General features: G+C 44.5%; 2 protein-coding genes across 5 annotated transcripts; one reads left to right on the top strand and one right to left on the bottom strand.

Annotated features, from left to right (window-relative positions):
* Positions 1-200: 200 nt before the first annotated feature.
* Positions 201-19,043, bottom strand: GET1 (guided entry of tail-anchored proteins factor 1). 2 transcript variants are annotated; one of them, XM_075073871.1, is made up of 5 exons: positions 18,951-19,043; positions 13,006-13,171; positions 11,672-11,739; positions 10,285-10,399; positions 201-1,996 (listed from the first exon to the last, which is right to left on the bottom strand). In XM_075073871.1, exons 1-5 carry the CDS (start codon positions 19,038-19,040, stop codon positions 1,923-1,925), a joined length of 513 nt encoding a protein of 170 aa, XP_074929972.1. In that variant the 5' UTR covers positions 19,041-19,043; the 3' UTR covers positions 201-1,922. The 2 variants fall into 2 exon arrangements, with proteins under 2 accessions (XP_074929972.1, XP_032646563.1); XM_032790672.2 differs by lacking the exon at positions 18,951-19,043 and adding an exon at positions 18,247-18,510.
* HMGN1 (high mobility group nucleosome binding domain 1) lies at positions 18,591-25,881 on the top strand. Of its 3 annotated transcripts, none has more exons than XM_032790674.2 (6): positions 18,591-18,881; positions 19,293-19,325; positions 19,420-19,449; positions 19,526-19,597; positions 21,513-21,644; positions 24,774-25,881. In XM_032790674.2, exons 1-6 carry the CDS (start codon positions 18,867-18,869, stop codon positions 24,819-24,821), a joined length of 330 nt encoding a protein of 109 aa, XP_032646565.1. In that variant the 5' UTR covers positions 18,591-18,866; the 3' UTR covers positions 24,822-25,881. The 3 variants fall into 3 exon arrangements, with proteins under 3 accessions (XP_032646565.1, XP_032646564.1, XP_032646566.1); XM_032790673.2 differs by having other exon boundaries at positions 19,293-19,331; XM_032790675.2 differs by lacking the exon at positions 19,526-19,597 and having other exon boundaries at positions 18,594-18,881; positions 19,293-19,331.
* The last annotated feature ends 230 nt before the right edge of the window (positions 25,882-26,111 follow it).

The following is a 26,111-nucleotide window of genomic DNA, read 5'->3' as shown; positions in this document are numbered from 1 at the left end:
TCCTACTGGTTTTGCATTTCATTTGTTTTGAAGTGAAAGACCAGCAAGACTTTTGAGCATCATCAGATGCATCTAGGGGACCTGTGTTAAGAGCATGGTTAATCTACTTTTAGTGCCTCAAAGTTTGTGTATGTAATGCACTGTTTCCTTGTTTATCTCCTTAGGTAGGAACTACCAATTATATACCAGTAAAATGCTCATTAATCTTTTCAAAAGTTTTAATTAAAACGAACATGGCAAGAACAACATTATTTAATGAATAAAGAAACCATGCACACTGGTTCTCAATCCCTGTATTTTTTTTCTTTGTGCTGCATACTTTATGCATAAATATTAATACTGGCTCAACATAACCAACATAAAAAACAAATTAAAAATTCACATACAAAGAAAAACATTTTATATGCACACACACAACAGATATCATGACCTTAAGAATTCATTCGTAAATGAAGTGTTCATATGGGGGAGGGATGAGAATCGGGCACACCTCCAGTAGGGCTACAAAGGGAGCTGAATGTAGTGGAACAGATGCAGGTCCCTTGCACAGGGCAAGCAGGTGAGCCAGGGTTCCTGGAACTTATGTAGGCTTGTTATGTGCCCCTTTCCACATGAGTTTTTTCCATGCCAGTGTAGAGGCATGCAGGATTTGTGGATCAGGGACTCTGCAAATCCACTAACGATTGGCCTTTCAGGAAAGGAATGACATGAGCAGCAGATAGTGTAACCCAGCAGTTGCAAAACAGTTTATCACTGTTTAGCAGGCGAGTACGGAGTTCCTTACCCTGCAGGACCATATGCATCCAGCCTGTATACTGTAGCTTAGCACTGGGGAAAAGAGGATTCACTTCAAAAAGGAAAGTTTTTCCTCTGCTAATTACCAGTTTCTTCAAGATTTTCTATTACTTTAGAAAATCTGAGTCCCTGACTTACTTTTTTACCTTGCAGCCTATCTTGGGCTATCCTGGAAGATGATGTTACTCATATTTTGAAATGTTAGTGATTGCTCTTCCTTCTGAAGTTTAAACATTTCCTGCTTCTCCTCAACAGGAAGAGACTGGCCACATCCTTCCTTCCCAGCACAGTACACCCTGAGAGATAGCGGGAAGACAAGTATTTTGAGAGGGAGAATCAGGTCTGAGGCTAGGAAGAGCCATTTGGGCAACGAGATATGGTATGTTCAAGCAAGTGGGTCTCCATTGTCATTTGGGAGCAGACAGGAATAAGTAGCCAGCTACCATATATTTGGCAGTTGAGAGAGGGCCAGGAAACAAACTTTAGATTTCAATTAAATCAGCAGTGCATCTTCTAAGAGAGCCCACAAATGCTGAAGTCTGCAAGGTAAAGTCAGGAAATCACATTCTAAAATAAACAAGCAGTAAATCTACCTCCTGTTCCACCAAAAGAAAATTATATGAATCAGTCTCCATACTTATCCCAAAAGAAATAAAGAAGTCCCCAAAAGAATCTCCACCCACTCTGTAATTCACCTTAAAAAGCTATAGTTAATTCAGCATTGCAGCTGATTCTCAGTGAAACAGTAGTGACAAATTCTTGTTTCTGCAGTTAACTAGTGTATATATTAGTCATCAATAATAAAAATGATGCTTTATCAAAAATAATGTTATCTTTAAAAGTTGCTGACTAAGAACTTGAGGGATAAATCAAGGGAAGAAGGTATGACCAATAAACCTTATTGATAAATATTCAATTGAAATAATAAAAGATGAAAATTAATTCATGCTTAATTATTACACTGTATACAACAATTGCTTCCTTAGATAGAAAGGGCTTTTCCCCCTTTATACACCAGGAATGAAGTACTTAGAGCAAGCTCTGTATTTTGTCTCTCGTAAAGACTTCAGGACTCCACTTTCTAACTATAACAACGGAAATGTAGTTCAGAATTCTGGGATTCCTTCTCAGCTGAAAGGGTGAAGCATAATGGCCACAACTTTGTTGCAGACCACAAGCCAGCATGTAATTCCAACACCACCTGAGGAGAGAGAAAAGCATCATATATCATTGTATCAATAATTCTCAAACACACATCTCTAACTCTGGTAAGTAACTCAGGAAGTTTCAAAAATGAAAATTTTAAGAAATCAAAGGGATAAAGTATTTATACCTAATTCTGAGAGAATCTGAAAGTCAAGGAGATGGTACTGAATCAGAGGTACAGTATGTACCAATGTGTGGCATACATATCCTGCAGCTTCTAAACATATCTGTTGTGTGATTAGAGATATGTAACTCTGCTGTTGAAGACAAAGATGAAATAGAAAGGGAGTACCACAGTAGAACCTTTCTTTTAAATTTAAAAAAAATTACAAGTGGGTAAAAAGAATGTTTCCTGAAAATGCTCTATTTTTTTTTAAAGTGATGTTTTAAATATGCATACCCAGGAAAAAACTATTAACTCTGTCCCTACTGGACCCTCCCTCCAGATACTCTTGTGCTACTGTTTTAAATGGCCTTCCCACGAAAACCAACAGTACTGACATATAGTAGTTAAGTTTGGCAGAATAGAGTGTTTCCAGACTGAAGTACACCAGGAAGTTCAGCAACAATAAAGCGGTAAATAAAACAAAAAGGGAATAATACTTCTTAAAAATTAAGTATTTCAAAACTAAAGAGAAAAGACAGTTACTCACCTTTGTAACTGTTGTTCTTCGAGATGTGTTGCTCATATCCATTCCAATTAGGTGTGCGCATGCCGTGTGCACGTTCGCCAGAAGATTTTTACCCTAGCAACACTCGGTGGGTCAGCTGGGCGCCCCCTGGAGTGGCGCCGCTATGGCGTCGGATATATACCCCTGCCGACCCAACCGCCCCTCAGGTCCTTCTTGCCGGCTACTCCAACAGTGGGGAAGGAGGGCGGGTTTGGAATGGATATGAGCAACACATCTTGAAGAACAACAGTTACAAAGGTGAGTAATCATCTTTTCTTCTTCGAGTGCTTGCTCATATCGATTCCAATTAGGTGATTCCCAAGCCTTACCTAGGCGGTGGGGTCGGAGTGAGATGTTGCAAAATGCAAAATTGCTGAGCCAAAGGCTGCATCATCTCTGGACTTTTGAACCAGAGCATAATGTGAAGCAAAGGTGTGGACCGAAGACCAGGTAGGTGCGCGACATATTTCCTGGATAGGTACACGAGCCAGGAAGGCGGCAGATGAAGCCTGAGCCCTGGTAGAATTCACAGTGATGTGGCTTGGGGAAATATGAGCCAAATCAGAACAAGTACAGATGCACGCCGTCACCCAAGATGAGGTCCTCTGAGAGGAAACAGGCAGGCCTTTCATTCGGTCTGCTACCGCGACAAAGAGTTGGGGCGTTTTACGAAAGGGTTTTGTCCGCTCAATATAAAATGCGAGCGCTCTACGGACGTCCAGGGAGTGCAGCTGTTGCTCCCGTCGTGTTGAGTGTGGCTTCGGGAAGAAGACTGGGAAAAAGATGTCCTGGTTAACATGAAAGGCCGAAACCACCTTAGGGAGGAATGCCGGGTGTGGCCGCAACTGCGCCTTGTACCTGCGGAACACAGTGTATGGCAGATTCATCGTAAGAGCCCTAAGCTCGGAGACTCGTCTGGCCGATGTAATGGCTATGAAGAAAGCTGTCTTCCAAGACAGGTAGAGTAGCAAGTAGGTTGCTAACGGCTCGAATGCGGGAGACATAAGCCTGGTTAAAACCAGGCTGAGGTCCCAGGTCAGAGCTGGGTGGTGTTCTTGGGAGTATAAGCGCTCCAAGCCCTTGAGGAACCTCGAAACTATAGGGTGTGAGAACACGGAACGGCCATCTTCCCTTGGGTGGAAGGTAGAGATAGCTGCCAAGTGTACCCTCAGTGATGATACTGCTAGGCCCTGCTGTTTGAGAGACCAGAGGTAGTCCAAAATAGAGGGAATCGAGACCTCAGTGGGAGTAAGATTATGCATTTCGCACCAGCAGGAGAAACGCTTCCACTTGGCCAGATACATTGACCTGGTGGAAGGTTTCCTACTACCCAGGAGAACTTGTCGAACTGATGCACAGCAACGTAACTCTGACTGGTTCAGCCATGCAGCAGCCATGCCGTGAGGTGAAGGGCCTGCAGGTCTGGGTGGCGAAGCCTGCCATGGTCCTGAGTTATGAGGTCTGGGTGGAGTGGCAGGGTAATTGGGTTGGCTATCGACAGGTCGAGCAACGTGGTGTACCAGTGCTGCCTGGGCCATGCTGGAGCGATCATGATTAGGCGCGCTCTGTCCCTGCGGAGTTTTAGCAGGACCTTGTGAACCAGCAGGAACGGTGGGAAGGCATAAAGTAGCTGGCTCTTCCACGGCATCAGGAAAGCGTCCGAGATCGATCCTGGGGAGAGACCGTGGAAGCAGCAGAACATCTGGCATTTCCTGTTCACGTAGGAAGTGAACAGGTCTATGTGGGGAAATCCCCACTTCTGGAAAACAGAATGAATAACGTCCAGGAGGATCGATCACTCGTGAGACAGGAAGGACCTGCTGAGTCGATCCGCCAGAGTGTTCCGAACCTCTGGGAGAAAGGACGCTACCAGGTCTATCGAGTGGGCTACGCAAAAGCCCAAGAGTTGGATGGCCTCCTGACAAAGGGGGGAGGATCGTGTCCCTCCCTGCTTGTTTATGTAGTACATGGCCGTTGTGTTGTCTGTAAACACTGAGACACAACGGTCTTGTAAATATTGCTGGAATGCCTGGCACGCCACGCGGACTGCTCTCAGTTCTTGGACATTTATGTGTAATGCCACCTCCTGAGATGACCAGAGGCCTTGAGTACGAAGGTGCCCGAGGGAAGCACCCCAGCCGAGAGATGACGCGTCCATCGTCAGGGACATCGAGGGCTGGGGTGGATGGAACGGCAGCCCTGTACACACCAGGGAGGAAGTTAACCACCAGTCTAGGGAGCCTAGGGTGCTCGGGGGAATGGTGACTATCGTGTCTATCGGATCTCTGCCTGGGCGGTGTACCGAGTTGAGCCAAGCTTGGAGAGGACGGAGGCAGAGTCTGGAGTATTTGGTTACAAACGTGCAAACAGCCATGTGACCCAGGAGACCGAGACAAGTGCAAGCCGAGGTTGTCGGGAAATTCTGTAGACCTCGGATGATTGTTGCCATCACCTGAAACCACGGCTGTGGTAAACAGGCCCTGGCTAGATTGGAGTCCAGGATTGCTCCAATGAAGTCTAACCTCTGCGTGGGAACCACAGTGGATTTTTCTATATTGATCATCAGGCCTAGACGTGTGAATAGGTCCTTGATGATGCCCACATGCTGGGTGACTTGTGTCTCGCAGGCCTCTCGGATGAGCCAATCGTCCAGATACGGAAAAACATGTATCCAACGTCGCTGCCTATCTCCGCCAACTACGGCCATACACTTTGTAAATACCCTTGGGGCTGCAGAAAGGCCAAACGGAGGACCGTAAACTGGAAGTGCTGACAGTTGGCTATGAAGCGGAGGTACCTCCTGTGTGGAGGAAAAATGGCGATGTGAAAGTACATGTCCTTCATATCGAGGGCGGCATACCAGTCTCCAAGGATGGGATAATGGTCCCCAGGGATACCATGCGGAACTTCAACTTTGTCATAAACTGGTTGAGTCCTCGCAGGTCTAGGATAGGTCTGAGACCTCCCTTCAACTTGGGGATTAGGAAATAATGGGAGTAAAACCCCTTGCCCCTTTCATCCTTTGGTACCTCCTCTATAGCTTCCATGGCAAGGAGCGTCCGCACCCCGGGTTGGAGGGTGGGAGGGCAGGGTTGAAATAAATTGGTGGCGGTACCCATACTCTACCGTGCGTAGGACCCAGCGATCTGAAATTAACTGGGACCACGCCAGGAGGAAGTAGGAGAGACGGCTGGAAAAGAGAGGAGAAGGATCCTGGCCTGTAACTGGTACGCCGCTCTCGGGTGCGCCTTCAAAAGTTCGTCTTTGGTCCGGCTGGTGGTTTCGAGGGACCTCGATTTTGGCCCCCTTGGGGTCCTGATTGTTGTCTACGACCACCTTGGCCATGCCACCTGCCAAAGTCCTGTCTTTGTCTAGGCGTAGAGTATGGGCGGTGAGGCTGGGGACAGAAAGGCCTACATTGGGTCACCAGTGTATGCATGCCGAGAGAGCGCATTATGACCCTGTTGTCCTTCAGGCTTTGCAGCCTGGGGTCAGTCTTTTCTGAGAAGAGACCTTTACCATCAAATGGCAAGTCCTGAATGGTATACTGCAGCTCCAGTGGGAGGCCGGAAACCTGAAGCCATGAGATGCGCCTCATGGTAACACCCAAGGCCAGAGTCCTGGCTGCTGAGTCGGCTGCATCCAACAAGGCCTGGAGGGAAGTTCTGGCCACCTTTTTCCCTTTCCCCAAGAGGGCAGCGAACTCTTGGTGGGAGTCTTGAGGGAGTAGCTCTGTAAACTTATAACACCTGTGCGGCGGTGGGTAATTATAGCGGCTAAGCAGGGCTTGTTGATTTGCCACCCGGAGCTGTAGGGCACCTGCCGAGTACACTTCGCAGCCGAGTAAGTCCACTCGCCTAGCCTCCTTCAATTTCGGGGCTGGTGCTTGCTGGCCATGGCGTTCTCTCTCATTAACAGACTGGACGATTAGTGAGCAGGGAGGAGGATGGACATACAAGTACTCGTACCCTTTAGAGGGCACCATGTATTTACGCTCGATTCCCCTGGCCGCAGGAGGGATAGAGGCTGGAGACTGCCATATAGTATCGGCATTGGCCTGGATGGTCCGAATAAACGGTAGGGCCACTCTGGTGGGGGCATCTGCCGACAGAATGTCCACTACCGGGTCCTCTACCTCCGGGACCTCCTCCACCTGGAGGTTCATATTGAGTGCTACCCTCCACAGGAGGTCCTGATGGGCTCTCAGGTTGATTGAAGGAGGGCCCGAGGAGGATGTTCCTGCCACTGCCTCATCTGGAGAAGAGGAAGAGGCGATGCCGGGGACGAGCGGGTCCTGTGTGGCCTCTTGCTCTTGGGCGACCTCCTGCTCCAGTGGAACCTGGGAGTCCGGTGGGTGAACAGGGGCTTCCTCTGCATCAGTCGGAGGAGAACGGCTAACTGTCACCCCTGGGACTCGGTGCTCTGATGGGACAGAGTGGGATAGAACTACTGGTAGGCCTTGGGCCTGGTGGTATGCCCAAGGTGTCCAGAAAGACCAATGATGGGGGCCTTGGTCCTGGGCCTGGGTCTCTTGGAAGACTCTGGTGGGCACATCAGAATCACGGTCCTGTGCATAAGAGCTGTCCACGTGGGACGACACTAATGCATATCTGGATAGCCATGGAGGGGCTGAAAAGCCCTGGGCAGAGTCTCTGTCTCTAGCGGACCTTGCTCTACTCAGCATCGGGGACTGGTACCGGGAGGCATACCGGTACCGGGAACGAGATCGGGACCTGCAACCGGAGCGGTGCCGAGAGGTCGACCGAGATCTCGAGGCTCGACATCAGGAGTGGTTATGGGAGTCACGGTGCCTGGAGCTGGAACGATGCCAAGAGTAGTGGGCCGGCGAACGGGATACTGAATGGTGCCACAAGTGCGACCGGTACCAAGGAGGAGAACGGTGCTGGGACTGCGAGTGGCGTCAGGAGCAGGAGCGCTGACGGGACCTAGAACGTCTGCGGGACCGTGATCGTGAACGGTGCCGCTCTGCTGTGCCGACAGAGGATGGCCGTATCAAGACAGGCTTGCCAACAGACTGTATTACCTGCACCGGCGGTGTCGGGGGTTGAGGCAGCGTCGACTCTATCATGCCAATCAGATCCCTCGCCATTGAGAATGTCTCCAGCATGGATGGAATAGCAGCTCAACTACGGCTTGCACTGGGGAGCTGACAGGCACCGGACTCGACGGCCCTTGTGGGACCGGAATCAATGGCGCCGATGTCGTCGGTGCCGCAGCAGGTGTCGGTGCCGTGAGATCTGACTTAGATGAGCTCTCTGGCTGCGGTGCAGGTGGCACGGAAGCAGCAGGAGTCTTAGGCTCTCTCGACCTAGGGGAGAGGGAGCGGTGCTGAGTTGACTCTGGTGCCAGCGCGGTCCAGTGCCGAGGAGACGCTTCTGCCCACCGATTGACCAGCGCTCGGTGCCGAAGGCGGAGGGGTAAGAGCCACCTCCATGAGGAGCTGTTTTAGCCGGAAGTCCCGCTCCTTTTTTGTTCTCGGCTTAAAAGCCTTGCAAATGCGACACTTATCTGCCAGGTGAGATTCCCTGAGGCACTTAAGACAGGAGTTGTGTGGATCTCTATATAACTTTGAACTATATACACAAAAATAACTAGAGTAGCTAGGGAGGTGGAGGTCAGTAAAATCGCACTCCACTGTTCCAACGACCGACACGGGCGGTAAGAAGGAACTGAGGGGTGGTTGGGTCGGTGGGGTATATATCCGACGCCATAGCGGCGCCACTCCAGGGGGCGCCCAGCCGACCCATTCAGTGTTGCTAGGGTAAAAATCTTCTGGTGAACATGCATGCGGCGCACGCACACCTAACTGGAATCATAATGAGCAAGCACTCGAAGAAGAATTGTTGTTTCCAAAGTGAATGTACGGCTGCATACAAGTTAAAAAAGTGTCAAATTCTTAGAAAGTATAACAGTAACTTTTAACCAAAAGCTGGATTTTCCTGGCATCCCATAAAAACTGCTTGATACTGACCAAGCACATCCTACAATTCACTTTAGGCTGGCAAAGCAAAATAAAAAACAAAGGGAAAAATTCTGGATGAGCTTTTAGTTCATCATGTGGTTTAGCATCTCTTCTTGTAGATTTCTGCATTTTTATGCTATGTCAATTCAGTATCACATTTAAAAAATGAAACTTATTTCCTTGGGATAGAGTGGAAAAACTATTCTTTTCAATGGTTTTAAATGTCTCTGTACTGGCAGCAGCATAATTTAGAGGTATTTTCAAGACCAATAGCCTTCCCTCACAATTATCAACTAAGATAAAAGAAGAGGATGAGACACAGATAATTGAACAGAACTGTTCAAAGCTTTATGTATTGTTTAAGGTAATGCCTTTCAAGGACTAATGCTTCCCAGTACCACAGAAACACAGTTCTGTCTTGGCAAGTTAGCATGTTGCATAGGGACCTTGCTCAAGAAAGCTTTTAAGTGTTAAAAAGATAGCAACATAATTTAGAATCCTTTGAAGAGGACACCATTGGCACATACAGGCTTAAAATAAAACCTATCACCTGTGTTTTAGCTTGTGAGCGTGTGTATATATACATACACACACACGTTACATTGTCCTTGCAGTCTGCCTGTCTGCTCAGCTCGTCAGTATACAGTAGTCAGGGTCTCCTCAAACATGGATCTGAGACCTCAGAGAAACCCTGAATCTTGAATTTACTGTTAGGTAGTGCTGGAGAAAAGTTCCATTTGTTTTACCCTTCTGTTGAAGCTCTTGTTTTCAAAATGATAGATTTTCAAGGATCGGGAAGACAATGTGGAAAGATATAGTATTTTTAAGGTAGGCAAAAGTTTAGACTTGACACTTTGTAAACTGTCTATTTGACAACACCTTGCCAAGGTCTCTCGCTAAACACCAAATCCTTCAAAGTCAATGTAAAGCTCCCATTGACTTCAATGGAAGTGGGAGTGGGCCCTCGAGCATTACTTTTCTAAATTCATTTCAAATCCCTTTATATATGACCTGTACATGATTACTCTGATCTAATGTGAGGTTTTGGCTTTTGTTAGTATAAAATTGATCTCTAATTTATTTTCCCTACATAAATTCCTTTCAACATCTTTTTAGTTTTAACATAATAAAGGAGAAGCATGCAGTTTCTCTCAGAAGCAAATGCAGGGTTCCGCTAATGGCCAAGGGCCCAGAAAGGAATATCCCAAATGTAAATATGAGACCGGACATCCAGGAAGGCTTCAGGAATTGCTTAAACTTACTTCAGTAAAAAAAATTAAAACCAAGAAGGGAAACACTACAATGTATTTCTGTGTATAGGCCCCCATGCAGCCTAATCGTGTTTCTTTCAACAAAGGAAGCTGAGAGCAGGCTGTTCCTTGTCTGATCACTTTTTTCAAATTTCCCATAAGGTGAAAGAAGCCTTCATTTTTTATGTTATTTAATAAAATTGCAGTAGGGCCCAGAAGCCTGATCAGCAAAAACTGTAGTTTAAAATTCTCTTTGTTATTAGAAAAAGATAGGTAAGGAAAGCATTTTTATCCTTCATGTGCCTTTTCTCGTTATACTACTGGAATCCACATACACTTGGAGAGAAGAAAAGTGTATACTACTTATACACAATCTTACCTGCCACTCCAGTAGGAAAGGCTACTAAACGCTCCAGTGGGGCCAGCCATTTGCTTGGAAGCACACTAACTGGCTCAGAATAATATTTCCAAATTAGTGAAATCATCAAAGCAGCCTGGAATGGAAATTCTCATTAGCCAGGAAAACAAACACATAAAAAGTATGTTCAAATTTCTATTTTGTGGCAGTAAATTAAAATATGAATAATTATGAAGTGCGGCTAAATTTACATTTGTAAGATTGTGCCCATAAAACTACAAAAAGTTGTTACAATCTGGATACTACTTACATCATCTTAACTATACATACAATATTAAAATATCAGCATCAAAATAGAGTCTCTTGAGGGACTGGATGGCTCACAGAAAAATGGTGTTTTTACCTGTAGGTGCAGGGTCAATTTTAGCCCAGATAAACAGTATCAAATACTATTACAATCTGATGGATTTTTTTTTCCAATCAGCATAAACTGAATTGATGGTTATAATCTGCTATGAACTAGACTGGTGTCCACATCAAGAAGGAAAAAGAAAAACTCACAATGGATTCTAATTGTCGCCTTTACTGACAGTCTTAGCAGAGAGAATAAACAATGAATTGGCATGAAATCTGAACTATTCAAGAAATGAGTATAAACTGTCTTTCAAGGAAAATTTCAGTCCAAACAGTTGAAGTCTGGCAAAGTTATAAGCAACTGAAAACAGGGTCTTATAACTGTAGATGTAAAGCCACCTTAACAACAGGCAGGGCTACCAGCCTAGCTTACAAAGATAGATAGCACCCATCATCCTGGGCACCAGTTGCCTCTGACATAAATAACAGAGCAATGACGTAAAGGATAAGGCAAGAAACTAGAAAACAGCAGACCAGACATTAAATCAAACTCAAAAATCCCCTCTCCTCACGAATACCACCCCCCCATCAACAATATCCTCCATCCCTGGAAGTGTTTTACTGATGAAAGGGTTTGCCATGCTACATATAGTCAGAACGTCAGATGGACGTCTATGGCTTTGTCTATATTAGCACTTTTGTTGGAAAAACTTTTGTTGGTCAGGGTGTGAAAAAAACCTCCACCCCGACCAACATAAGTTTCATCAACAAAAGCGCTGGTGTGCACAGTGCTACGTCGGCAGGAGAATGTCTTCCACCAACATAACCACTGTCGCTCATTGAGGGTGGTTAATTAGCCTGGTGGGAGAGCTCTCTCCCACCAGCATAGAGAGGCTGCACTTGTGGGAGAGCTGCAGTGGTACAGCTGTGCCGCTGTTAGGTTCGTAGTGTAGACATAACATAAGCATTAGCCAATAGCTGCAGAATTGTAAAATATCATTGTAAGTATGTGTTTTAATAATCTGTATTCCATCATAATAAAGTGTTCACTTACTTGTAGAATGTAGAATACAATATTTATCACCCACTTTATTTTGGCTAATTGAGCAGTTCGTGCTTTGACTGTGAAAAGAAAAGAAATATTGCCATCTGTATTATTTAATAGTAAATGTGCTTACCTCAAACTGGTGAATTAATATTTCACTTTCCAAATGAAAATATTCTGCTCAAAGATTAGACTCCTATTTATGTGCCATCACTAGCAATTTATTATTGGAAAACATAAGCATTCTTTTCATCATCCAAAATATCAGTGTATGCTACAGAGTATCCCTCTGCGAGTAAGATGCTACCTACTTCCTTACTCAAAGCTACTCTGGGGAATGTTTGAAATACTGGTTTACTAGGCAAAGAACCTAACCAGAAGGAATCTCTATGGCTGCTGACCTATGAAAACTTATGGTGGACTAAACACAAATGAGAGTACTCTCTATTCCATAGGAGTAGTGCAATCTCTTTAGCGGACACAGAGTATCGCATTAGGCATTCTATCACTGCCTTTTTTCAACCATTTGGGCTCATGGGAATGTTGTCAAGAATATTTTCTTGCCTAGCTGAATTAATCTCATTCAGAATGAAAAATCGTTTTAGTGTGACTAGTTCAAATAGTTACATCTGACAAGAAAGGCTCTTTTTCCAATTTGAGTTTCAACCGCTGTGGTGCTTCAGAGCAATATAAAGGACTCCACCAAAAATATATATCTTTAAACATGGTGGCCCTACAGCCAAAAGCTTTATTAAACACCTTTGTAGAGACAATGCACTGTAGTTTTACCAAGAGGTAAATTAGGTGAGGTCAACCACAGGCAGGAGGAATAGCACTGACCTTGTCTAATTAGCTTGTGGTAAAATCTCCAGTTAGTGCCTTGTCTCCATTAGGACTTTACAAAGGGATTGCTAATATGCATTAATTATCCTGCTATAGAAAAAGCAAACACCTTTTTGCAATGAAGACAAAGCGTTAGTGGCTCACTTTTATGTCTTAAAGACATGCTGCTATTTTGACTTGAACTCAAGAAATTCTAGTACTAACTGGAGTGTTTCTTCAGACAGAAAATGAAAACTTGTCTTCTGCCTCAGTTTCCTTGTGAATTCCTCTGAAAGGTACTTATATTTCTACCCCCTTAGTATTACGTAAAACAGAAATAAAAACAATATTAATAAAACCCTCAAACTTAAAAACAAAAGAAGCAGAGAGAACACTGGATAGGGATAAAGAAAAAAGTGAAAGGCTCTACAAATAAGGTCAAATACAGTCAAAATAAAAACCTACTTGGAAAAAGATGTGTTTTTAGGTAAACTGAACAAGTGGCAAATATTGCACTCTACCATGAGTTTTAAGTTTGTCAGTCATTTTGTTAATCTTTCTTTCCAATCGGGCATATCTAGCAAACTCATCCATCATACTAATGGTTGAGAGTTCTTGCTTCATGTTATGAATGTCAGCTCTCATCTGGGACTCCTGCTCTGCATCCTTCTGTAGCAATCTGGATATCTACAAAAAAAAAAAAAAAAGGAACACAATCAGCTATTTAGACAGAATTTAGTATATATTCATTTTCTTAAATATATAAAGAGCAAATACCATACTTTCTATATACTTGTACAATTTAAAAATTATACCACAGAATACATGTACAATATCAGCTGAAGGACTCAACAACCTCACAGAACAAATTAATCTATCTTTACTTCCACCCCCAGAAAAATCTTGATTAAATAAACAGACTGCAGCATAGCCTCAATGTCAACAAATTCTGATGCTTTGTTAAGCTGTGAAATGGAGTTTGAGTGTTGAGGGCCAGTCACTAAGGGCTTGTCTACACTTAAAATGCTGCAGCTACCTACATTATTTGGCAGGGTTCTTCTGTTAGCACAGATGAGCGGTTCTCAAACTTTTGTACTGGTGATCCCTTTCACATAGCAAGCCTCTGAGTGTGACTCCCCCCGTTATAAATTAAAAACACTTGTTTATATATTTAACACCATTATAAATGCTGGAGGCAAAGTAGGGTTTGGGGTGGAGGCTGACAGCTCACGAACCCCCATATAATAACCCTGAGACCCCCTGAAAGGTCCCGACCTTGAGTTTGAGAACCCTTGGCATAGATAATCCACCTCCCCAAAAGACAATAGCTAGGTTGATGGGAGAATTCTCCCGCCAACCTAGCATTGTCTACACTGTGGGCTAGGTCGGTTTAACTGCTTCATTCAGGGCTGTGGATTTTTCACACACCTGAACGACAGTTACACCGACCTAATTTCACAGCTCTTCTTATTCTCTAGTAGTGAGATACTGACTTAACCACTGAAGCATGACATTTAATATCTCTTCCAAAATTTTTGTTACCTTTTAAGTATTAGAATTCTGATATCCTTGCTATCCATAGAACTGGCTAGGTCCTTCTTTGAAGCTTGCTACATTCTTGGTCTCAGCAACTTCTTGTGACAATAAGTTTCATCCTTTAATTACATATTGTGTGAAAAAATATTTCTTTTTTACCTGTTTTAATTTGCTAACTTTTAATTTCATTGACTGTGCCCTTGTCTGGTATTATGAGACAGGAAGAACAGACACTCCAAATCTTTCTCTATACCAATCATTATTTTATAAACTGGTATCATCTCCCCTCTGATTTGCCTCTTTCTAAGCTAAGCAATCCCCCATCTCTTCAAACTCTCTTCACATACGTTTTTCCATTCCTCTAATAATTTTTTTCTTCTAAATTCCCTCTTTCTGCAATATTGTTTTTAAGATGGGGTGAACAGTACTGCAGTGCTCCAGCTGAGGTGCATCACTGATTTATAGATTTTCCAATTTATTTGCCATTCCATCCCCTGTGCATCTTAACATCTTGTTAGGGTTTTGTTTTTGTTTTGTTTTTTTAGAAACATAGTGCAAGAGGTGCATTGATCTGGCTACTATAAAACCTAAATCACTTTCCTGAGCTGATATAATTAACTTCCACCTCACAAGATTCTATGAGTAGTTGAATTTTTCCCTCCAATGAGCATTAACTTGCATTTACTGACTTTCATAAAGAACCCAGGAGGAAAAGGAAGAGAAAAGGATATGGCTGATAAAAGTGCACAGGCTAAAGGAGGGTTAGAGAGTCCTCGTGGGGCATGTAAAGAAGCTAACAGTGCTGCAGTTACAATTTCTGGGATAGTAGTACTCTACATAAGACAAATGCATACAGGTTCTTTATTTTAAACTCTTTTTACTTTTTTTCCAAACTACTAAATAAAAATATTTTGTTTTAAGATATCTGTAAGTCAACATCCCTGGTCACAGGTTCCTAAAAGGAGAAAACAAGTGTCCAAAATCAGGTCAACCTTCAGTAATAAGTGGTTGATAGATAGGGAACCAGGTATGCTACTCCATGCCTAACAGTAGAATTGTTTGATTCCATCCCAAAACAGGTGAGAACAAAAAGCCTAACACTTCAGGGGGTGGGTCACTCAGACATGAAAAAGAAAACAGAGTCGCAACTGTAATGATGACATTGGTCTTCTGACTTTTTTACTTATATAGTTCATTGATTTTTCTAAAATAATTTCAGTATACCTCTTTAAGTGTTCCATTTCTTAATTATTCTGAGATATACTGTAAGAATGGGCTGGGATGGGAGGGGAAAGATTTAGCAGCATATCACTTGCGCAAAGAAAAATAAACAAACAATCTCTCTGCCTAACTTAAAATGAGAATCCACAATTTGAATTTTGGTGCATGGATTTATTCTCTAGAGCAGTGGTCACCAACCTTTTTACACACAAGATTGTGTTTTGAATTTAAGTGCAAACCAGCATCTACCTCGTCCCACTCAGTCCATCCCCCTGCTCTCTCCACCTCTCACTCTCCTCCCCCCCACTCACTTTCACCAGGCTGAGGCAGGGGTTCGGGAGGGGGTGTGGGCTCTGGACTGGGACAAAGGGGTTCAGAGTGTGGGAGGGGGCTCTGGGCCGAGCCTGGAGAAGGGGGTTGGCGTGCACGAGGGGACGAGTGCGAGCTCTGGGAGGGAGTTTGGGTGCAGGGGGGCTCCAGGCTGAGGCAGAGTGTTGGGGTACAGGGTGCTGACTTCAGGAGGTGGCTCCAGGCTGGGGTGCGGGCTCCCGCCAGGCAGCACTTACCTTGGTTGCTGATGTAGCAGAGCTAAGGCAGGCTCCCTGCCTGCCCCAGCCCCATGCCACTCCCCGGAAGGGGCCAACGTGCCCCTGCGGCTCCTGGGGAGAGGAGGGGGCCACATGGCTCCGTGCGTTGCCCCTGTACAGGCACCGCCCCTGGAGGTCTCATTGGCCACCATTCCTGGCCAACGGGAGCTGCAGAGGCAGTGCTTGCAGGCAGCAGCAATGCACAGAGATCCCTGGCCCCACCCCCTCCCCGGGGCCGTGCTCACCACTTCCGAGTGGCATGGGGCTGGAGCAGTCAAGGGGACTGCCTTAGCAGCAGCCTTGCTATACCACCAGACTTTCAGCAGCCAGAGATTGCGATTCACTAGGAAAGTCTCCAGGGTCTACCAGTTGATTGTGATCAACCACTTGGTTACCACTGCTATAGAGTTTCTAAGCATTTCTGAACTATTGTCAATAAAATAGAACTGTCATGACCTTCAGTAACATGATAATGCTGAATAGCTACTTCAAAAGGGATGTTGTTAATATTTAAGGTAAAGCCTTTCTCACTGTTATTTTTAGTAAGTCACAGATAGGTTGTGAGCAATAAACAAACTAATGGAAGCTCATGATTTGTCTGTGACTTTTACTAAAAATAATGGGGATGGGACTTGATGCGGGAATGACTGAATACAGACAACAAAAAAAGATTCAAGAAATGTTTTTTTTTGACAAATAGATTCCTTACTAGGCAAATTAATTAACACAATATAATCACACCAGTTCCAATTATTTTGGTAATTTATTTCAAAATGCCTGTCAGCAAGTATGTCTATAACAATAAAGACAAAAAAAAGATTCAAGAAGTGTTTTTTGACAAATAAATTCCTTACTAGGCAAATGAATACAGAACTCTGATTAGTAATTTATTTAAACTACAACACGGAACCATATTTCCCGCACTTCTTGGAAGCGGTGCAAAGGTTTGGGGGAGTCAGGGATAATGGAGGAGCTGAGAGGGAAGTAATTGCTGCGAAGGAGCCTGGCAGTGAGGAGGGTTGGTGGGTGTGGATGAGAGAAGTATGGAACAGTTGTGGGTTTTGGGGGGAGATTTTTAGCCTCCCCCATACAGACCCTGGCTGACCCGTAGCCTTTCCCATTCAGTCAGGCACATCTGCCCCAGTCCCTATGTGTCCCTGCATCGCATCCCCACCCCATGTATCCCTACACCCCCCCATTCAGCCATCCATATGTCCCCCCACTAGCACTTCTGAACCCATCTATGTGACCCCTCCCTCAAGCATTGCAATCTCCTCTCCTGCCTTTGTCTGTCCCCATACCCCAGGCTCCCTCATCCGGCCCAACGGGCAGAGCCAGGCTTGCTGCACCAACTACCCTCTAGTCTGGTGCCATAGCAACCCCGGTGGGCAAAAGGTGTACCTGTAGCACCTGCCCAGCAGAATGTATTTTTTGCAGAGTAAAAAAAAATTCTGTGGGGAAAATGAATTCTACACGTGCACAGAATTCCCCCAAGAATATAATAGGTTCAGTATTATGTAGGAGGAGTACAATCTGCGGCTGGACACAAGACAGTGATATATAGGGTGACCAGATAGCAAGTGTGAAAAATCAGGACAGGCGCAGAAAGACCCTCTTGGTCACTAATCACAGAATATCAAGGTTGGCCTCGACCTGGGAAGGTCACAGTCCAACCCCCTGCTTGAAGCAGGACCAACCCCCAGATTTTTACCCCAGTTCCTTAGATGGCCCCCACAAAGATTGAACTCACAACCCTGGGTTTAGCAGGCCAATGCTCAAACCACTGACCTATCCCCATTAAGAGCCACTAGGGAATGGCCAGGGCGGGGGGGGGGGAGGGTAATCAGTTTTTCGGGGGGATTACTGACAATTGATAAAGTCCTTAAGCCAGCTGGAGCTATGGCGAGTGGCTCTTCCTGCAGAAGCCTTTAACGAGCCTCAAGGAGCCAGGTACAATTTCCCAGCGCAAAGCCGGCAGTGGCAGCAGTCGCCCGAGGCCAGGGCGCAGAAAACCCGGAGTGGCAAGAAGCGCTTTACAGCCTTGAATCAGGACAGCCTCGATCGGGCCGAGCTTGGCGCGCGCAGCGGCGCAGGCCGGGCCTTTACCAGACAGCGCCCAGGGCCCGGGCCCTTCCTCTCAGGAGACCGCGGCTCAGCTTCGCGCCCGCCAAGGCTCCCTGCGCTCGTGCCCCAGCCCGGCCGCCCCAGGCTCCCGAGGAGACGCGCACCTCAGCCAGGCGGCGCCGAGCACAGCCACGCGGGGGTAGGGCGGAGGGCTACGGTCCCGGAAAGAGGAAAACATCGGGCTGCGCCCCGGGGCCTCCGCGACAGGGTCTCCGGGGGTCCGAGCCACCCCACTGTCGCGAGCGGGGGCTGACGGTTTCTAAGGGGGTAGCCCGGAGCGCTGACGTCACTTACGATGGAGGAGCAGGAGGGCAGGAGGATTTTGAGAAGGTTGCACAGAAACACAGAAGTCAGCACGAGTAGCCACGCGCCGCTCTCTGCCATCACCCGGCCACTCCGCAGCTGCCACCGAACTACCGTGACAACGCGCACACGGCCGCCATTAACCAGCTGGACGCCTCCGCCTCCTGGCACTGCGCATGCGCATCCCTCTCACGCGCCCCATCCCCGCTCCAGCACGGACGGGAAGGGGGACAGAAGGCCTGGCCGGGAGGGACCTTGACCAGTCAGGTGGGCGCTCATCCCCTCCCCCACCGGAATGATGGGCCACGCCCCACGTCCTGACATGAGTGACAGGCCCGCCCCAGGGGCTTGTTGTGATTCGACACCAGCCCCGCGGGAGGCTCGGCCCAATGGGCGCGCGCAGCCGCCAGTGAATGGGGCGCGCCCCCAATCCGGCTGGATCCTGTTGCGGCGCCGCTGGGAGGGGGGAAGGGCGGGCTCCGACCACTGCGCAGCGGGATTAAGATTCATTCACGTGCAGGCAGCAGCAGCTCGCTGGGCGCGAGTGAACGTGGGGAGTAGCAGCGACCACAGCTGCACCAGCTTGTTGCTGGTCGGGGCCACCGCTCGCCATGCCGAGGAGAAAGGTGCGGGGTGGAACCGCTCCCCATAGCACCGCGCCGAGGAGCCGACCGGCGCTGCGGCCCGGGGCTAACCCTGGGCTTCTCGCGCCGCCGCCCGCAAACTCCCCGGGCTCGGCTGACGCTCGCTCCAGGAGGCTTTGGGCCAAACGGCGCCCGGGGCATCGGCCGGACCCGCCAGCCTAGCTCGGCGCTGAGCGACCGCGGGGCCCTTCTCGTGACTAGCGGCAGCTGCGTCACTCGTATTTTCTGTAGCCATTAAACGCACTCGGGGTTCGAAATACGAACGCGGTGGCGGGAAGGGGCGTGTCTGCTGACGTCACTCAGCCGTGTCCGCCCCTGGGGAGGGGGAGGAAACCTGGGCTTCGCGCGTGCGCACATGTTTGTTCGTTCACACTCCTGTGTGTTTGTTCCCAGGTGAGCGCAGCTGACGGGGAGGTGCAGGAGGAGGTAGAGGTAAGTGCCCCGCTTCCTGCGCGGGCCCCCCTGGGAGGGACGCAGGGCAGGGACCTGACTCTCACGCTATCTCTGTCTCTCTCTCTAGCCCAAGAGGCGGTCTGCGCGCCTGTCAGCTGTAAGTATAGACATCCCCCGGCTGCCCCTTCCTAGGCGCTGTGAGGGGTGAGCACTAAACCTACCTCTCTTTCCAGAAACCTGCCCCCGCCAAAGTTGAGCCTAAGCCAAAAAAGGCGGCGGCGGCGGCGGCAGCAGCAGCAGCAAAGGTGAGTGAGACACACCTGTGAATGGCACAGATTGGTGTGTCAAGCAAGTCTGACACGGACAATGCCGTGTTGGTTTGATCATACAGCTGGATCTAGGACAAATTTCGTTTAGATGTTGCTCTTAACTTACCTGGCTTCCAGGGAGCACTCAGGTATCAATGTGCAGTAAACAACTATTTTTACCAAGTTATCTATCTTTAGAGATCTTCCGAAGAATGTATGTAGTATGGTTCTACTCTACCTCGCTTAGACCTTTTCCTTTATTAAGCAACTAATGGTACTTAGGATCTCTTGTACATACTTAAGCGGTGTGAGTATTTTAGTAGTGCTGATGGTTATTTTGATATCAGGGGGCTACTGCATATAAGAATATTTCATGTTTTTATTGCTCCCTGAAAGGGAAAATGTGTATGTACTTGCATTTTAAAAGACTGTGTAGAAACTCATGGTTTAACCTTGTAAAACGGTTTTTGAACTTGTATTGAGTTCAGTGTTAATTCAGGGCATGTCTGCATGTGTATTGGCACAGCTGTTCTGTTGCATCTGCATTCCTGTAGTTCATCTGGAGAAGATACTCTATATCAGCATTTCCCAAACTTTTTTGGCCATAGAACACTTTTTAGCCTATTACGGAACACTTATAATATTATTTTGTAGTCGTTTAGTTTTCAAGTAAAATTTGTTGTTTTTGCTCAAATATATTTTGTTTTATAAAACAAAGCAAAAATACAAATTTAAAATAACTTGAACTAACAATTCAATACTTTAATGGAAAGCACATATAAAGTAGCACAAAAATCAAGTGTAAGAGTCTTTCGCAGAACACTGGTGTTCTGTGAAACAGTTTGGGAAACACTGCTCTATGTAAATACATAGACTAGGGCAGGCTGCGTGCCAGAGTTTGCCGATCCCCAACATAGACATATATGTGAAGTAGGGAAAATATCCCATTTTCTAGTGAATTTAACCTTGGCTATGTAAAATAAAATCCTTAGGTTACAGCTATGAAATAATGTAGTGTTCTGATAATATTTTCTGTAAATGTACTTGTGAAGGAAGTACACAACTATATGCGACAGTCCTAACCAGTAGGCTTGCAGTATGCAAATGAACTGAGACAGTCTATTTGGGTTAGCCACAATTTTAGCCATTATACATCATAAATAAATCTTCAGATTAAAACAATGATTTTTTTCTAGTCTCTTGATCTCTATTTTTGAAATAGAGATGAATGAAGACTTGGTGTATAGAAGCCTTTTAGATTAAATTTATATAATATTGAATGTTTTAGATGAAAAAGCAGGAAAACTATGAAGAATGGCTAAATATGTGTCTTAGATTTTGCTAATATTCTCCAATAAATATGTTCATTCCGATGGCTATTCTCTTCAGAAACCCATCTGCTGCAGTTTATTTATGGTATTTGTGTGTATAATAACAGTTGCCTGATTAAATCCTGTTCTTATTGCATAATACTGTTCTACAAATAAATGGCCATGCAAAGTGTTTGAAGTATAGTAGAGTCCTAGATAAACATTGTATTCTTTAGATAAGTGAAGGCATTGCATCCTCTTCTTTGCCTCTTTTCTTACTAATACAGCATTATTAACACTGAGCTCCTTAGTGCTCTTGTCTAAAAACAATGTCTTAATCTATTGTTCAATTGTGTAGTGGTTGTGTGGAAGTAGTTATGGTGTCTGAGAAACCACTACTAACCTTCTTTATAAGTGCTTTAGTTTCTGATCCCAGTTTGACTCTCTCATTTCTGGAATGGAGAGAATTTTTTTCTGTATGTATATGGAAACCTCCTTCACTGGTTATGGAGCATATGGATTGATGTTTTTTGTAATATTGAGAATTAATAACTATTTTGTTTTAAAAGGTTATCTCAATTCTTACATTCATTTTATTGTAGGGTAAATCTGAGGACAGGAAAGCTCAATCAAAGGGGAAAAAACGACCAAAAGGAAAACAGATTGAGGGGACTAATCAAGAAGAAACTACGAATAACTTGCCTGCAGAAAATGGAGAAATTAACAGTGCAGAGGTATAGTGGTAGCTTTAGTCTTAACCTAGACAAAAAATTAGCTCTTGATTATGAAGAGTTAATATAATGTAATGCACTAGTTAATCTAAATATCTATCCAACATCAGATTCAGTTTCTGCAGAATCTAAGATATAAATGCATGTCACTGAGATTTTCATAGCAGCCTAGGGGATTTAGCCATGCATCTTCTATTAACTTTAATGGACAATATGTAGCTACCAGAAGTGGGTGTGAAAATTCATTGGAATCTTTTCCTCTGGAAAAATAAGAGACATTTTCATAACTCAATTTCCATGGAATATAGCTTTCTGTAAAAACTCAAAATGAAAAGATTTCAGCCAAATGTGGTAATAGAGTCTCATGGGAGTTGTAGTTTGCTTCTCATGTCCCCCTTCTCTTTGGGCAGTGATCCCCAGCTGGAGTACATCTCCCATAATGCACGATGGAACTTCATGTTGCACACAGCGCTCACCCAGAGAGGATATTGGTGCATTATGGAAGATTTGTGTCTGGGGATCCCAGCCCATGGAAGAGAGTGAGTACATAACACGCAAACTACAACCCATTAAGTCTTACAACTAGTTCTTGAACAACATCTTTCAGCAAAAACCATTGTTTTCTGCAGAAAGCAAGAAACATCTCACAAAAAATTCCATTACGTTAAAACCCAAAATAGCTGACAGAAAATTTTCAACCAGCCTCAGTAGCTTTGTCCTCTGACTGATCTGAAAATCTCTGATAGTTTCTAGTCTTCATGGTTTCAGAGAAATATTCTAGAAAGATAACTGATGCAAATTCAAAAGAAGACTTTTTAGAGCTATTTTCAGACTGTCTGCAATGTCAACTGCTTCATTCATTTCAGAGTGATGTTAATCTGACTTAGTGTCAGTAGGCTCAATACTTCCTTTGTAAATAACTTGGTAATTGCAGTTACACTCCTAACTGATGCTTATTAAAACTGAGCATGCACATTGATTAATATCTGAAAATGGCCAAACAAAGGTCAGAAATCCTATTTGTTGAATGCAACAGTTGTTCTTCAAGTGATGTTGTCCCTATGGGTACTCCACTGTAGATGTGGCAGCGTCTCCAGTGCCTGGGATCGGAGTTCTCCATCAGCAGTGCCTATTAGACTGCACATGTGCACTTCCCCCCATCACGCTGTGAGCGGGACTTAGATATATATCTAGAGAGAGAGAGAGCGTGCGCGCTGTGTGGTTCAACTGCCCCCATTTCCTTCTCTACTACCTTTGATCTGGGACGGAATCCACAGCAGAGCCTGCGTCTCCTTTACCCTCAGTAGATAGTGCCTTGTCTGTCAGTTTTACCGCTGTAGTGTAGACCAGCTCTAAATCCATCTAAGTTACAAAACTTAGACCGAGGACTGTAAATGGCCATGGAGAGTTCAACTTTCATGATAAAGAGATTGCACTACTGTACTTGTATTCAGTGAATTGGAAAATAACATTTTTTTGTTTTTACAGTGCAAATATTTGTAATAAAAAATAAATATAAAGTGAGCACTGTTCACTTTGTATTGTTTTGTAATGGAAATCGATACATCTGAAAATGTCAAAAACATCCAAAAGTATTTACATGAATGGTATTCTATCGTTTAATCGCACTGTTAATGTTTTTAATCACTTGACAGTCCTATTTTAAAGATAACATTTATGCAGTAAAAATGCAATGAATTTATCTATCTAGATAAAGTATATGTATCCTTTCAAAAAAGAACTGGATATGTTCATGGAGGATAGGTCCATCAATGGCTATTAGCCAGGATGGGCAGGGATGCAAAACCATGCTCTTTAGACTTTGTTTGCCAGATGCTGGGAAAGGCCATTTTGGGAATGGATTATCTGTTCTGTTTATTACCTGTGAAGCACTTGGCATTGGGTACTGTCGGAAGACAGGATACTGGGCTAGATGAACCATTGGTCTGACCCCATATGGCCATTATTAAGCTTAAACTTGTATGAATTTGTTGTTTTGAAGTTAAGGGACAAAATACTGGTGTGATCTAGACCAGTGGTCACCAGTTGATCGATTGCGATTGACTGGTCATCCCTCAGCCCCAGCCCAGAGCCCGTACCCCCTGCCCCCGCCTGGTGAGAGTGGGGGAGAGAGAGCAACGGAGGAGGGGTGGAGTGAGCAGGGTGGGGCCTCGGGATGGGGTAGATCCTGGGTTGCCCTTAAATTCAAAAATTGATCTTGGGGCGTAAAAAGGTTGGAGACCACTGGTCTAGACACAGGGTAGGTCTGCCACTATTACTCAGTCTAGATATTTAATTAAATTTCTGTAGAGATGGACTTCTAAATTCAAGAACACTGTGACATGATCACTTTGTCTTAAAACATGTTAGGAATCTTGAGATAGTTAAACAATGCAAATACTGCAGTATAGAATTCAAATGTTTGCTTCTCTAAAGATGTGCTATTCTGCAGGATCTAAGCTTCTTAGTGTAAGAGAGAGTACTCATTAAATCTTATAGTATTTTGACCTTTAAGGGCAGCAGTTAATGAAATAGGCTCCTTTTTAAAAAAAAAAAAAAAATCCCTTCACTTTTAAGTCTATCTTGAGCTGGAATGACTTTACATCCCTACCGCATATGCATTCTAGAATCGTTAATACCGTTTTAAAATTAACCGTTTAAATGAAAAATGTTGTTTAAATGTCTGGAACTGATCCTGCAAGCGCAGTTGGGACTAGAGCCCCTCCAGCCAGCGTGGCTGGGCCTGCTTTGGTGCTGCTCTGGGCCCGCTGGCCCTGCTCCGGGATTAATGTTTAAGGCAGGTTAACTGGTTAATCTTTCACATTTCTAATATAAGAAGTAGACTTCCTAAAATTTGAGCCAGTTACATTTCACTTTAAGTTGTTTTGTGTTGTAGAATGTTATCAAAGGGCACTGATTGGTTAAGATCATGAATCAAAATGTGTGAAGACTTAAGTAATCATTTGTCCTAAACATTTGATGATGAATTTTGCTCTAAAATATACCTGATTTGTTAAATCTTTTTGAAGCTACCATATTCTTTTTACTGTTAGATCTTGTGTGTGAATTAAGACATTGAGATTTTCAGAAAACTGTTATACTAAATGTTCTCTGTCCTCTCTCCTTTTTCAGTCTCCAGGGTCTGATGCAGCAAGAGAGAAAGAAGCCAAGTCTCAGTAATATCTCTATCAAGTCTTTTATTAGTGGACCCAGTACCTACTTTCCTTGTACAATTCAGAGGAATATTTTTATCAACTATTTTGTAAATGCAAGTTTTTTAGTAGTTCTAGAAAACACGCTTTTAAAAAGGAGGGACTCCCACCACATCCCATTTTTTTTACATAATTAGATACGTGTAAATGCTTTTTTAAAGAGGTAAAATCATCTACTGGTTGTCTATTTTCTGTGTAGCCAGAAATTAATGGAATGTTAGATTAGGGAGAGGCTTTGAAATCCTGATTACACTGAATATTCCATAGGCTGTGAGGGACAGTTTTTTTTATCCTGTTAAACGAGGCATGACACAGATCAAACTTTGGAATCGTAAGTTGAAAATGTCTTAACATTTTACTTAAATCCACTGTATCTATAAAGTTACTTCTGTAATTAAACTGCTCCTTGGTGTTGGATCTCCCTTTCAGAATTGTGTATTATCTGTGACAGTTAGTTTTAGTAGTAGTAGTTTTATTTTTTTCCGTAACTTTGTAAATGTGCTGTGAAAAATTGGAAACCTTTATTGGGTGTGTGGTGAGTGTGATGTTACTGAGCTCTGGTCTACGCTACAGACTTACGTCAGTATAACTACTTTGCTCAAGGGTTTGGAAAACCCACCCCCCTCAGTGACGCGTTTATACCAACCAAACTCCCAGTGTAGACAGAGCTGTGTCAGTGGAAGGGCTTCTCCCATCAACATAGCTACTGCCCCTCAGGGAGGCAGAGTACCTTCACCAGTGGGAGGAGCTCTCCTGTCAGCATAGCATCTTCTCTAAGCGTTACAGCAGCACAGCTCCAACTGTGCAAAGCTGTGCTGCTGCAGTACTGGAAGTGTAGACAAGCCCTGAGTAGGTGGAACTTTCTGTATAGCAGATCTAACTTCATATGATAGTATTCAAGATACTGGTACATTATGTCCAATTGTAAAGGACAGTTTGTCAACACAGGTTAAGATGAAAAGTAATTGAAATAATGGTTTTTAAAAAGATGAAAAATACACAAGAATAAAAAAAATGTACAAATTGTTCATGGTGTGTCTATGTACTGATTACCAAACAAGAGCCAATAAAACCTTGGTCATAAAAGGACATTGCTTTTGTAGCCCCTGGGTTGACTACAGTGACACATGTAACTCATACAGAAGTCTGTTCATTGGATTTTGTTTTTCTTTGAAAAACTGAGAGAAACATGTACTGGTAGATACTTTAACATTCACTCTGAATAGACAATTAATGTTATTCCTAGAGATGGAGCTAG

This window comes from Chelonoidis abingdonii, chromosome 1 (genome assembly GCF_003597395.2).
Source record: "Chelonoidis abingdonii isolate Lonesome George chromosome 1, CheloAbing_2.0, whole genome shotgun sequence".
Classification (NCBI taxonomy): Eukaryota; Metazoa; Chordata; order Testudines; family Testudinidae; genus Chelonoidis; species Chelonoidis abingdonii.
Note: the sequence above shows the minus strand (reverse complement) of the source record. Positions and strands in the feature narration are given on the sequence as shown.

Coding starts and splice junctions, on each gene's coding strand:
- HMGN1 (XM_032790673.2), top strand. Junction 19,332..19,419: donor AGGTGCAGGAGGAGGTAGAG/GTAAGTGCCCCG, acceptor CTCTCTCTCTAG/CCCAAGAGGCGGTCTGCGCG. Junction 19,450..19,525: donor GGTCTGCGCGCCTGTCAGCT/GTAAGTATAGAC, acceptor CTCTCTTTCCAG/AAACCTGCCCCCGCCAAAGT.
- GET1 (XM_075073871.1), bottom strand. CDS start 19,040: ATGCCCCGGGCGCCGTTTGGCCCAAAGCCTCCTGGAGCGAGCGTCAGC. Junction 13,172..18,950: donor GGCGGCGCGAGAAGCCCAGG/GTTAGCCCCGGG, acceptor TTTTTTTTGTAG/ATATCCAGATTGCTACAGAA. Junction 1,997..10,284: donor CTTTCCTACTGGAGTGGCAG/GTAAGATTGTGT, acceptor CTCTCTCCTCAG/GTGGTGTTGGAATTACATGC.